Source organism: Tachysurus vachellii, chromosome 22, assembly GCF_030014155.1.
Source record: "Tachysurus vachellii isolate PV-2020 chromosome 22, HZAU_Pvac_v1, whole genome shotgun sequence".
Taxonomy (NCBI): domain Eukaryota; kingdom Metazoa; phylum Chordata; class Actinopteri; order Siluriformes; family Bagridae; genus Tachysurus; species Tachysurus vachellii.
Window position 1 is genome coordinate 3,627,557 of NC_083481.1, and position 12,444 is coordinate 3,640,000.

At 39.1% G+C, this 12,444-nt stretch overlaps 1 protein-coding gene across 6 annotated transcripts in view; it reads left to right on the forward strand.

Moving 5' to 3' along the window:
* The window catches only part of LOC132837755 (band 4.1-like protein 1), a 101,708-nt gene that overhangs the window by 46,824 nt on the left and 42,440 nt on the right, over positions 1 to 12,444 (forward strand). For all 6 annotated transcript variants that reach the window (XM_060857582.1, XM_060857581.1, XM_060857584.1 and 3 more), the window contains exons 2-3: positions 7,405 to 7,544; positions 7,798 to 7,965. In XM_060857582.1, the coding sequence (XP_060713565.1) occupies positions 7,425 to 7,544; positions 7,798 to 7,965 (288 nt within the window). In that variant the 5' untranslated portion in view covers positions 7,405 to 7,424. The remainder of the gene's footprint in view (positions 1 to 7,404; positions 7,545 to 7,797; positions 7,966 to 12,444) is intronic.

A 12,444-nucleotide genomic window follows, 5' to 3' on the forward strand; every position in this document is an offset into this window, starting at 1 on the left:
TAAAACAAAAGAGATGGTTGTGGACTTCAGGAGAGCACAGAGTGACCACTCTCCGCTGAACATCGACGGATCATCTGTAGAGATCGTCAAGAGCACCAAATTTCTTGGTGTTCCTCTAGCGGAGAACCTCACCTGGTCACTCAACACCAGCGCCATCACCAGGAAAGCCCAGCAGCGTCTCTACTTCCTACGAAGGCTGAGAAAGGCACATCTCCCTCCCCCCATCCTGACCATGTTCTACAGAGGGACCATTGAGAGCATCCAGAGCAGCTGCATCACTGTCTGGTTCGGGAACTGCACCATCTCAGATCGCAAGACCCTGTGAGGACAGCGGAGAAGATCATTGGGGTCTCTCTTCCCTCTATCATAGACACTTACACCACACGCTGCATCCGCAAAGCCAACAGCATTGTGGATGACCCCACACACCCCTCACACACACTCTTCACCCTCCTGCCATCTGGAAAAAGGTACCGAAGCATTCGGGCCCTCATGACCAGACTGTGTAACAGTTTCTTCCCACAAGCCATCAGACTTCTCAACAACTGAACTGTACTGCACTGAGCACAACATACAGACATCATCTGTATGGACTGCATAGACCCTCACAAAACACACACACTGACACATCACACTGTTTACATGCTGCTTACAATCCAGCAAACTGTTTACATGCTGTTTTGCACACCTTTTCTGCTGTTTTTGCACAAACTGTCCCAACATTTCAGCCGTTTTTGCACATATTGTACAACATCTCAGCCATTTCGCACATACTATACAATATTTCAGTCATTTGCTGTTTTTTGCACAATTCTATATATTATCCCAAGGACCTGCTGCTAAGAAACTGTGTTCATTCTAATGTTACTGCACGAAATATTGTTTGAACATTCAGTATTCACATACAGTATTAACACTGGTCGGTCGGCGCTGTTTCTGTTACTGTTTACTGTTTATTGTCTTTTGTGTATTGCATTTTTTGTATTTTTGTATTGTCTTGTAATTTTGTGTCTGCACTGTCTCTTGTCCTGCACTGTCTCTTGTCCTGCACTGTCTTTTGTCCTGCACTGTCTTTTGTCCTGCACTGTCTTGTCTGTCTTGTTTGTCTTGTCCTGCACTGTTTGCACCAGGTTGCACAGTTGCACTTTATGTGGCTAAGACTACTTACAAGTCTTTAGCCCTGTCTTTGTTTTATGTAGCACCCTGATCCTGGAGAAACGTTGTCTCATTTCACTGTGTACTGCAACAGCTATATATGGTTGAAATGACAATAAAAGCTTCTTGACTCTTGACTCTTGACTTGATCATCATTGTTCCCATCAACCAGTTACTGATCACCACTGCACTCAACAACCAACCACTGATCACCCTCGTTCTCAACAAATCATTGTCGCCATCGATTAGGGTCGGGAACCGAGAACCTGTTCTGTTTTTTAACAGGAACCGGAACCGCGCGGAATTTTTAAGTTTCGGTTCCAAACGCGGTTCCGATGTGATGACGGGCAAAGCGCTGGGAGCGGTCACTTTAAACAGCCATGTCTTACCCATGAATATTAATTGTTTTACAGTCACGCAACCAAATTAACGCAGCTTACCACAGAAATCAGTCGCTCACGCTGCTGTGCTGAGGTACGCTTTGTGTTAAACATGTCTAAAAAAAGTCTAAAGTTTGGATTCATTTCCAAAGCTACAACAATGAAGCAAATCTACCCCATCTGAGAGGGTTTTCTCCACAGCTGGAGATACAATAAGCTCTCTGGGTCTCGTCTTCGTCCAGAGAAATCAGACATGTTCATTTTCTTCAGAAAAATTGATAACTGTTTTGCTAAGTTGTAATTCTGGATGTTAAATTTGATGTTGGATTTATTTAAATTTAAATTGATATGAATTGAAATGTTCTGTTAAAAATATTTAAAGAGTGATTAATAAACACAAATGGAATTGTTTAAGTATTGTGCATTATTTTTCACGAATCGGAATCAGAACCGGGAATCGTAAGGCAGAACTGGAACCGGAATCGGAAAATTCCTTTTGATACCCAACCCTACCATCGACCAATCAACGATCACCATTATTCTCAACAACCAGTCACTAATCACCACCGCCCCACTGACCAATCATTGATCAGCATTGTTCCTGTAACCACTTGCTGGTCACCACTACCCAAATGACCAATCACAGATCATCATTATCCCTGTAACCAATCACTGACCACCACTGCCTTAATGACCAATCACTTATCATCAGTGTCCCTATAACTAATCACTGATCACCATTATTCCATTTTGTCTTCATTTTTGATAACAACTGTTTGTAATAAATTCGTAAATAGATTGTTTGTGATGTCTTTGTGATGTGATGACATATTCTTAAGTGAAGTTATAATCCTTCAATTTTATTTCTGATAAAACTTTAGAAATCCTCCTTCATCTAAAATGTTTTGATAAGCAAATGATCCTGACAAGCTATGACTATGCAAATTAGCTGATGGCATCGTTTGACTTCATCTGGCAGATTCTGGAGAATTTTGGGGCAAGCGTTAGCTTCTTTTGCCTGAAAAGGTTTGGCAACACTGTGCGCAGGCGGCGTGCAGAGTTTGTATAAAGGCAGTCAGCGTGAAGTGAAGTGTAGAAACAAACAGACAGTGTTTACTGTAGACCTGCAGACGGCTGGGAATAGAGGAAAAAACCCAGCGCGGCTGTGGACGCTTTGTGCACACTGCGTTTAACCTTTGTGCTGTTGTGGACAACAGACTTGTAGAAGGAGGAAAAAGAGAAGCGACGAGGCGTTCGAAGGCTTCCACCAGCCTCGGAGAGAATCATGGGCATGCCCGGCTGTTCGGGGTCCTATACCCACTGAGTGATCCAGTTCTAAGCCTCTAGCCTCATTTACTGCCTTTATGTACCCCTCTACACTCCAGTTCCCATGATAACATCCCTCTTTCCTCTCTTTCCTCTTGACTGTTTCCTCTTCTTCCATACAGACCCACATCTCTATCAAACACAGCTTGGCCGGTGCTTGGCCGATGGAAAATTGTTCCCTGCTGTTTCCATGGTAACTGAATCTCAGGCAGCCCTTCCCTTCTTCCCTCCCTCCTCCTTGCATCTATCTAGCATTAAACAAGACAAAAAACAATTAACATTCCATCCAAGTCAGAAAAAAGAAAAAAAAAAGAATCGGGTTTGATGTTTAAAGATTTAAACTATTCTCTGGTGGATCGATCGATCAATCTATCTATCTATCTATCTATCTATCTATCTATCTATCTATCTATCTATCTATCTATCTATCTATCTATCTATCTATCTATCTATCTACTGTATCTATCGTTTCAGACATATTTTTCTCTTTCTTTGAAGCTTCATAAGATATCACTTCATCATTTTGGAGCTTCACAAGATATCTGTAATAAAAGAAGACACTTCAGAAGGTCAGTGCCTGATGATGAGTTATGAATCTCGGAAAGCGCTTTCAAACTTTCTTTAATAACGCCTTTTTCATCAGCACTTTATTACCCAGGGTTTGCGAGTCGCTTGTCCGCCGCTTTGTGCTGCAGCTTTTCAGCGCATGACTCCGCGACTCTATATTCGAGGACATGGCTGGGTAATGGGCTGTGACAGGAAATGGATGGCTTCAAATGCTACTCACTCTCTCTGTGGATGAAAACAGCCCTCGCTAATTTGGTAATTAATCCGATGCTATTAAAGATCTCCAGACAGGAGGCCTACTTCTGTTCAAGTTCCATTCAAGGCAAACTTGGGAGTTGTATTTGTGTGTTGTGTAAAACATCTTTGTATCTGAGTCACAATTTTTGCATCTCACTGCGTTTAAGAAAAGGATTAACACATGTGTGGGCATGCTGGTGTAGGAAGAATAACCAACAACAGGGTGGTGTGACGAAGCCTGATGCAAGCATTTTATGCCACTTATACTACAACAATGTGCTAACGAGTACATTAATTTTTTTAATTATTTATTTTGAAGCCACTTTTGTGTGTGTGCCCTGCGATGGGTTGGCACTCCGTCCAGGGTGTATCCTGCCTTGATGCCCGATGACGCCTGAGATAGGCACAGGCTCCCCGTGACCCGAGGAAGTTCGGATAAGCGGTAGAAGATGAATGAATGAATGAATGAATGAATGAATGAAGCCACTTTTAAAACAACATAGCAAATGAGGGTTAAGAGTCTTGCTCAGTGACTTATCTTGATGTTCCTTGGATTTTTTAACTTGTAATTATCTCAAGGCTTTATCCAGTGAGGCAGAATTGCCCCAAAGCACTTAAATATTAACCAGGGTCACATCCCACATCCACATACATTACATCTGGTACGTTTAACTGTCATGATTTTGGCTCACATTTAACAAAAACCCACCAATTCACTCTCTCAAAAACATTAGAATTTGGTGACGTGTCAATCAGCTAATCAACTCAAAACACCTGCAAAGGTTTCCTGAGCCATCAAAACGGTCTCTGAATTTGGTTCACTAGGCTACACAATCATGGAGAAGACTGTTGTCCTGACTGTTGTCCAGAAGACAATCATTGACACCCTTCACAATGAGGGTAAGCCACAAACATTCATTGCCAAAGAAGCTGGATGTTCACAAAGTGCTGTATCCAAGCATGTTAACAAAAAGTTCAGTGGACGGGAAAAAGATGCACAACCAACGGAGAGAACCGCAGCCTTGAGAGGCTTGTCAAGCTAAATTGATTCAAGAATTTCACAAGGAATGGACTGAGGCTGGGGTCAAGGCATCGAGAGCCACCACACACAGACGTGTCAAGGAATTTGGCTACAGTTGTCGTATTCTTCTCCTTAATCCGCTCCTGAACCACAGACAACCTCAGAGGACCAACAATTCACTAAAAACAAGTTGCAAAAAACAAGCTGTTTTTTTTATTGGTCTTATGAAGTATTCAAATTTTTTGAGATAGTGAAGTGGTGGGTTTTTGTTAAACATGAGCTACTTAAGTCTGTGTGTACTGAATTTATATAATATACAAGTTTCAGTATTTGAGTTGAATTACTGAAATAAATGAACTTTCCCACATTCTAATTTATCGGGATGCACCTGTATGTCCTCAGCTTCCTTGTTGATAGGTGGGTAAGCAATTCTGAGAACCTTCAAAGGTTTCTCCTGGAAATATTATGACCGTTTTTTCTAGCTGATATGCAAAAATCATTTGCATCTCATGTGCGTTATTGACAAAACTGAACACTCAGGTTTTTTGTGATAAAATAATGGGGTAAATAATTTATTTTTTATTTAGAAATATGAGAAGAAATGGATGTTCAATCAGATCCGTTGAACTTTATGTACATCCTATTAACTATTCTCTAGTCTAGCATCATTTTGTATGATTTCTATCCGAAAACAGCGGAATATATTTATGCGTGTGTTAGTTACTGAAACACACTTGAGACGGAACTCTGTTAAACCGAGAGGCATTGTTCTGAGAGTTGTCTCATCTCTGATAAAGAGGCTTAGAGCTACTTCTGAAGATGAAGATGGATATCCCTTGAGCCTTTCACCGGAGTACTGCACACACAAAAAAAATCCGCTACACAACGGCAGGTTTACAACCTCGTAATTTTAGTGCCTCAGAAAAAAAAAATGAAAAATTGATTTATTGCCGTAGTGGTGAGCTCAGCTGTAGCAGTCAACTTGAAAAATATGAGCTGGCACGGACACAGATATTTCTCTTAGTTTTGTGCATGTGGAATAAGACGGATTCGCAAAGATTTAGGTAGAAGTTGTGCTTCATTTTTAATGGGCCTAAAATTCACCCTTGTTGCACGCCACTTACAATCTGACTTCGACTGTTTTCTGGCCGTCCCTCCACACTTGGCCATGCCTAAATTTTGCCGCATTATGCTAATGTTATTTGAGTCCTGAGGCCACTGGAAGAGCTCAGATGTCAGTCTGTGATTGGATTAGACTAACAGGAAAAGGTGTGAGACGTTCAATTTAAGTGATGGACATCCGTTTGAGGAGAGAGGAGAAAATGAAAGAGGATGTCCTTGAAGGGCTTTACAAGTATGGATATGTCTGGACTGATTTAATGGACCAGGAGAGTGTTTTTGAATACCTGGATTGGCATGTGGATTCAGATGAAATACAAATTTTTGTTGGTGATTTGTTTTTAAATATGGAGTTTGCTACTATTTGGTCTTGTCCATGTGGATCATCGAATGCCTTCGACATGTCTCATTCCACAGTGGTGTTAATATGAAGCTCATTTGAAAGTAGACACTCAGAGTTTTAAGAGTTTGTAGTGCTTCATCAGTATTTCTGTTTTTCACAAGAATACCACCAGCAATATATTCATAGAAAAGTAAAAAAAAAAAAAATCAATTTTTTTCCCACACAATGGTTTCTATCTTCAAAGTTAACGTTGATATCAATCCCATTTCTGCTCTCTGAGATGCTTCAAGTGCTTCTTCATAAGAGACTTAAATTGATCTTCAATCATTAAAATTCTGGTTATCCAACAGGAAAAACACAACTGAGTCATTTTAGATCAGATTCACAGATAAATCTTTTATTTCTTTATACTGATTGAAAACGTCCCATAAGTCGATGGAACACCGGTGTACTGGCAAACTGGTAAAAAGGGTTAAAAAACCTGAAGAAGAATAATTTTGGATTTTTTTTTTTTTTTCATATTGAATATTTAGTGCACTTGAATAGAACCCTGTTGTGTTCTCACTCTTGTTATGGTCCTTTAGGCAGGTGAGAACCCAGCAATCTTACTTGTGTCTTTTGGTCTAATGAAGAAAAAGAGAAAATTATCACTGGGGTTTGATAAAGAAAACATTTTTAAGTACTTAATATTTTTCATATTGATAATTATCAGTAATTTATTTGGGGTTTGACTGTGCGATCACCATACCTGGATGATTCTGTGCTTTCTACACACACATTTCTGACGAGTAATGAAAGTTTTATTTACAGTCTCGGACTTACTCAACCATCAGCCAAAATTTTCTTGCTTTTTTGGTTCCAAAATAAATAACAAACGACCCACAAGCATACATTTCGGAAAGAGCTAATAGAATAATAAATGCTTCAACTTGAATCATTAATGTCATGTAACCAAAACTTCCATCGTATCCTTCAAAAGTTCCTGAAATCGCTCCAAAAATAATTTGTGATTAGATGACATTGACAACATAATGGTGAAGAATTATTTTGGAAAAAAATAACATAAATTGCATTTGTGCAAGTTGTATTAGTGTGGAATATACAGTAAGTGCAGGGTCAGCAGCAAGTCAGCAGCACTCGGAGAAACCTCAATTTATTAAAAAAGTTAAAGACACGGTTGGAATAGTAGATGAAAAAAAATGAAAAAAAAAAAATGAATGGAAGACTGACCCTGATTCCTGTTGATGTGTTTGTAGGGTAAAGTGAAGAAGTGAAAATGACCACGGAGAAAGGTCCTGAGTCGGAGGTGAAGAAGACAGCAGAGGAACCGTCTCAACAGAAAGCATCCGCAGGCAGAATGTCAGAGTCTTCTTCTGATGGCAAAATGGCCAAGCAGGTGAAAAACTAAGCATTCTAGAACATCAGTTAGAAAAAAGTATTTACTGCTATCATTTTGAATTTTTTTTTCCAATTCTGCATCTGATAAAATTCCAATCTGCCGCAATTACAAAATGGAAATAATCTTCTAATGTAAGCCTTAGGAAAAAAAAATCTCTAAATATGTGCAAAATAATAATAGTGGAACAAATCAAACCAGACTTTTTATTTTTACACATCGGTCTTTATGGATTTTACTTCCTGATTTTCAGGACCAAGAAGGCAAATGTCCAGATGATCACAAAGATCCGGACGATGATTCCGAACGAACGACACCGGGGAAGAGCCCCAAATCGCCACAGAAGTCGTCCAAGCGCTTGAAGACTGTCCCCTTCAAGGTGACTCTCATGGACAGCTCTGATTACGAAGCTGGTATTGAGGTAAGATAAGATATCTCATCAGTGTAATCCTGGAGCAGGTCATAAATCTACTGCATGTTTGTATCTTGTGTAAGGAATAAAACACTCATGTGGCTGCTGTTAAAGCGAGATGCTGGATGCTGTGAAGTGAAGTTAACGCTGGCTCTTGGAAGTGGATCGTTTTTAAATAACAGTGCATGCCAAAGTGTTGTTTTTTTTACACTTGCACCACGGCTGTTTGCCAAAGATTATAATTCTTTATTAATTAAAAAAGGTTCTTAAAAATTAAATCAATTAAAATAATGTTTTCTATTTTATTCATCTCCTTTTATTAAAAAGAAATCTTACTTTGTCACTTTAAAAACTCCTTACATCGAGCCTCCACCGTACATCCTTGGATAGGCTGTTACTATAGAAACGATAGCATATTAATGAATCAATAGAAACCTTCTGACCAATAAGAATTGAGAATTCTACAGACTAGCGCTGTGGTATGAATATATACACAAAAACGTTGCACAAAGCAATCAATGTATGTTGTTGAAGTTCTGAGTTTTACATATTGTGATATATTACGGCTTTCTTTACGTTTTGACGCAGAAATAGCATACGGCTGTGGAACGCGATGTGTGGGTGTGTGTAAGAGACAAATCTTTGCATATGTTTGTGACATAAAGACAAAGTCTGGATGTGCTGTTGTTATTTTACACATAAATAATCGCTAGCTGTAGATTTTCCTCTGAAGAAATGAACTGCAGGTCAATTAAATACACAAGTAACTAGTGCAGCAGTCTTAGAACGGATTGGCACACATATATACGGTCATTTGTTTATTTGTTTGTTTATTTATTTATTTATTTAAAACTGGCCAATTGAGGGTTAAGGGCCTTGTTAAGGGGCCCAACAGTGGCAGCTTGGTGGATGTGGGGTTCGAACTCACAACCTTCCAGAATTGGTAGTCCAACATCCCCAAGTATATATATGTATATGCATTTTGATATAATATTAATATGCAGTATATTTCCTCCTTGGTTTTCTAAAATAAATGCAAATACCATGTGCCAAGTACAGCTAAGATTTGACATGAATATGGACTTTAATTATGGTATAATTTAATTTCAATTTATTACATTCATTAAATCTAATAGTTTGAATCAGATATTATTATGTAAAATTTTTTTAATTATGTTTCTTTGAACCACTGAAATTATTTTAGTAATAATACGGCATTATAGCTTTATTTTTATTATATTTTATTTTAGTAGATAGAAATGGGGGCACGGTGGCTTAGTGGTTAGCACGTTCGCCTCACACCTCCAGGGTTTGGGGTTTGATTCCTGCCTCCGCCTTGAGTGTGTGGAGTTTGCATGTTCTCGCCCGTGCCTCGGGGGTTTCCTCCGGGTACTCAGGTTTCCTCCCCCGGTACAAAGACATGCATGGTAGGTTGACTGGCATCTCTGGAAAATTGTCCGTAGTGTGTGATTGCGTGAGTGAATGAGAGTGTGTGTGTGTGTGTGTGTGTGTGTGTGTGTGTGTGTGTGTGTGCTCTGTGATGGGTTGGCACTCCGTCCAGGGTGTATCCTGCCTTGATGCCCGATGATGCCTGAGATAGGCACAGGCTCCCCGTGACCCGAGGTAGTTCGGATAAGCGGTAGAAAATGAGTGAGAGAATGAGTAGATAGAAATGTTTACTTTGCTAAGCTGGAAATCATGTCCTGTGTTTTGACTCTAAATTCATAATGTTATGCATAATAAATATACCTTATTTTGAAAGGGTGGACTTTTTACCCAGACAAAAAAATAGGTGCTTTACAGGATAAATATGAAGGTCTACAGAAAGGAGAAAATGATTACAACGTTGGACATGAAATCTCTTTCTGAAGATTAACCAAAGCTCTTCACACACTCAACTATCCTCCAGGAAGCTTTTGTGATTTGGGCTCATTAAAGTGAAGCTGTTCTATTTCTTTCTTTAATGAGTGTCTCATTCACCTCGAGTGCTCGCAGAGTTTCAATTTAAATGCTTTTTTTTTTTTTTTTGCCTGTAACAATGTCCACTGTCAGAGCTTCCTGTTGAGAACATGCAAAACAAAATTGTTTGGTTTCGACTGAATATTTTACATGCTCTTTAAATACAGCATGTGGAAAATAAAATAGTTCCCAAAGCAGGACCTGAAGTCATTATTAGAGTAATAAATACAATCCAGGATTTTAAAACGAATCAGATTGGAGCTAGATATAAGGATTTACTAGCGTTCTTAGTAAAGATGAGGTAAAAGAGGTGAATTTTAATGAACAAAAATATTTAATCACTTTCTGAATATCTGATAGAAATCTAATGTTTCATTTTCTTAGAATAAATTGACTTCAATTGATTTCATTTTCATTTCAGATTCAACTACTAAATCATTACCAAGGGTGCCAATATTTCTGTACCTGGCTGTATCTAAAATAATAATTCACAAGCAAGACCGTAGTCATGTGTTCTTGAACATAACTCCTGAATTGAATGAACATTATCAGGTTATTTGAAAGCTAGGCTGCTTTAATTTTAGAACAATGACAATTCTGCAACATTCTAAATACCATTTCATGAAAATAACAATGTACAATACAGTTATTACAGAGTTGGTCACTTAATGTCCCAAGCTAAACACAAACATTATGGAAATGTTAGTGTTTATGTTGCTATAACGTTGTGTCAGAACGTTATCAGGATGCCTGATATTGCGAACTTCACTCACTCTCTCACTCATCTTCTACCGCTTATCAGAACTACCTCGGGTAACGGGGAGCCTGTGCCTATCTCAGGCGTCATCGGGCATCAAGGCAGGATACACCCTGGACGGAGTGCCAACCCATCGCAGGGCACACACACACTCTCATTCACTCACGCAATCACACACTACAGACAATTTTCCAGAGATGCCAATCAATCTACCATGCATGTCTTTGGACCGGGGGAGGAAACCGGAGTACCCGGAGGAAACCCCCGAGGCACGGGGAGAACATGCAAACTCCACACACACAAGGTGGAGGCGGGAATCGAACCCCCAACCCTGGAGGTGTGAGGCCAACGTGCTAACCACTAAGCCACCGTGCCCCCAATAATGCGAACTTGGAAGATAATTTTTTTTTGTTGATGATTAGGTCTAAGGTATGAATTTTTCCAGAAATGTCCAAGAAGCTGCGCTGGACCCTGCAGCAAGACATATAACTCTGGGCTCAGCTTGCTTCTCACTTGTCTGTCACGTTAGATAAAAATCCTGGAGAAGATTTCATGCCAGACAAAAAAGCAATCTCACTAAACAAAACATGCAATATAATACACGCTTGTGACCCTTGGGACAGATTTGATAACGCAGCTCCCAGTTCCTGCTCTAAGCTCTATTTTTAGTCGTATTAATTATTTATCATGTTTTAGTCGTAATTCTATAAAGCCTGATGATTTGGAGTGGATGATTAACGGAGAAGTGGTTGAACAGCGATCGCATTTCAGTGTGGCATGATTGCAATGTGTTGATGAAAATGAGATTGAAAAACTTTTGGAACTTTTCACACACACTTTGGTGTTTAATTTAAAAAAAAAAAGAACCCCAAAATAATAAAAAAAGAAAAATATAACCCCATTGTGGTTTATTAGAAATTAAATGTATTATTATTAATTATTGGGTTTCAATTTTGCATAGAAGTGAAAATAGTGATGTTCCTTTCAAAGCAAACTTTGTATGAAAGTCATAAACTCGATAAAAAGATCCGATAAAAATATAATATGATTACTGTCCTGCGTAATCAGTTACTGCCTCATGGACGTTATATAACACGCAGGTGGAGATCCAGGCGAGCGTGGACGCTTAGACGACAAGCCTCCATCCCTGACATTTGCCGAATGTCATTATCTCCATTCATTCAGGCAGAAGAATCAGGGAATGCTGCTGTAGCTGCTCTTTAAACACGTATGAATAAAAAGAGCATATAGTGCTCTTGTGTTGCTGATATATTTTTGCGTAAGCCACATTTTTCCATTGGGCCTGATTGTGTGTTTGTGAAGTGTGACATTTAAAATCCAAAACTTCCATCTGTCAAGAAGTCTTATAGCTCCAATATAAAGGCCAAGTGATATTTTCCTGAGTTCAACAGCTTCAGAATTACTCACCACTGATGTCAAACAGGCGGGACAAACAACTCATAAATGACAAGCAGATGTTGAGTGCGCAAATCTGATTGGTCAGAAGGTGCTAATTAATTTTGTTCAACAACATTTTAATAGAAACAGCTTACAACTGGATGTACAGTATATGGTGGACAGTCCAAAAAAACTCCAGTGTCAGTGCTTTCCAACAGGACTGAGGAAATTATAATGTCTTATAAAATATTCCACAACATTACATTTTAACATTAATTAATAATGCACAACATTAATTATTAACCCTTCAAATTTTAGCTGGTTATAAACAAAAGCTTGTAGAATCTCAGAGAGCAGAAATGGGATAGATGTCA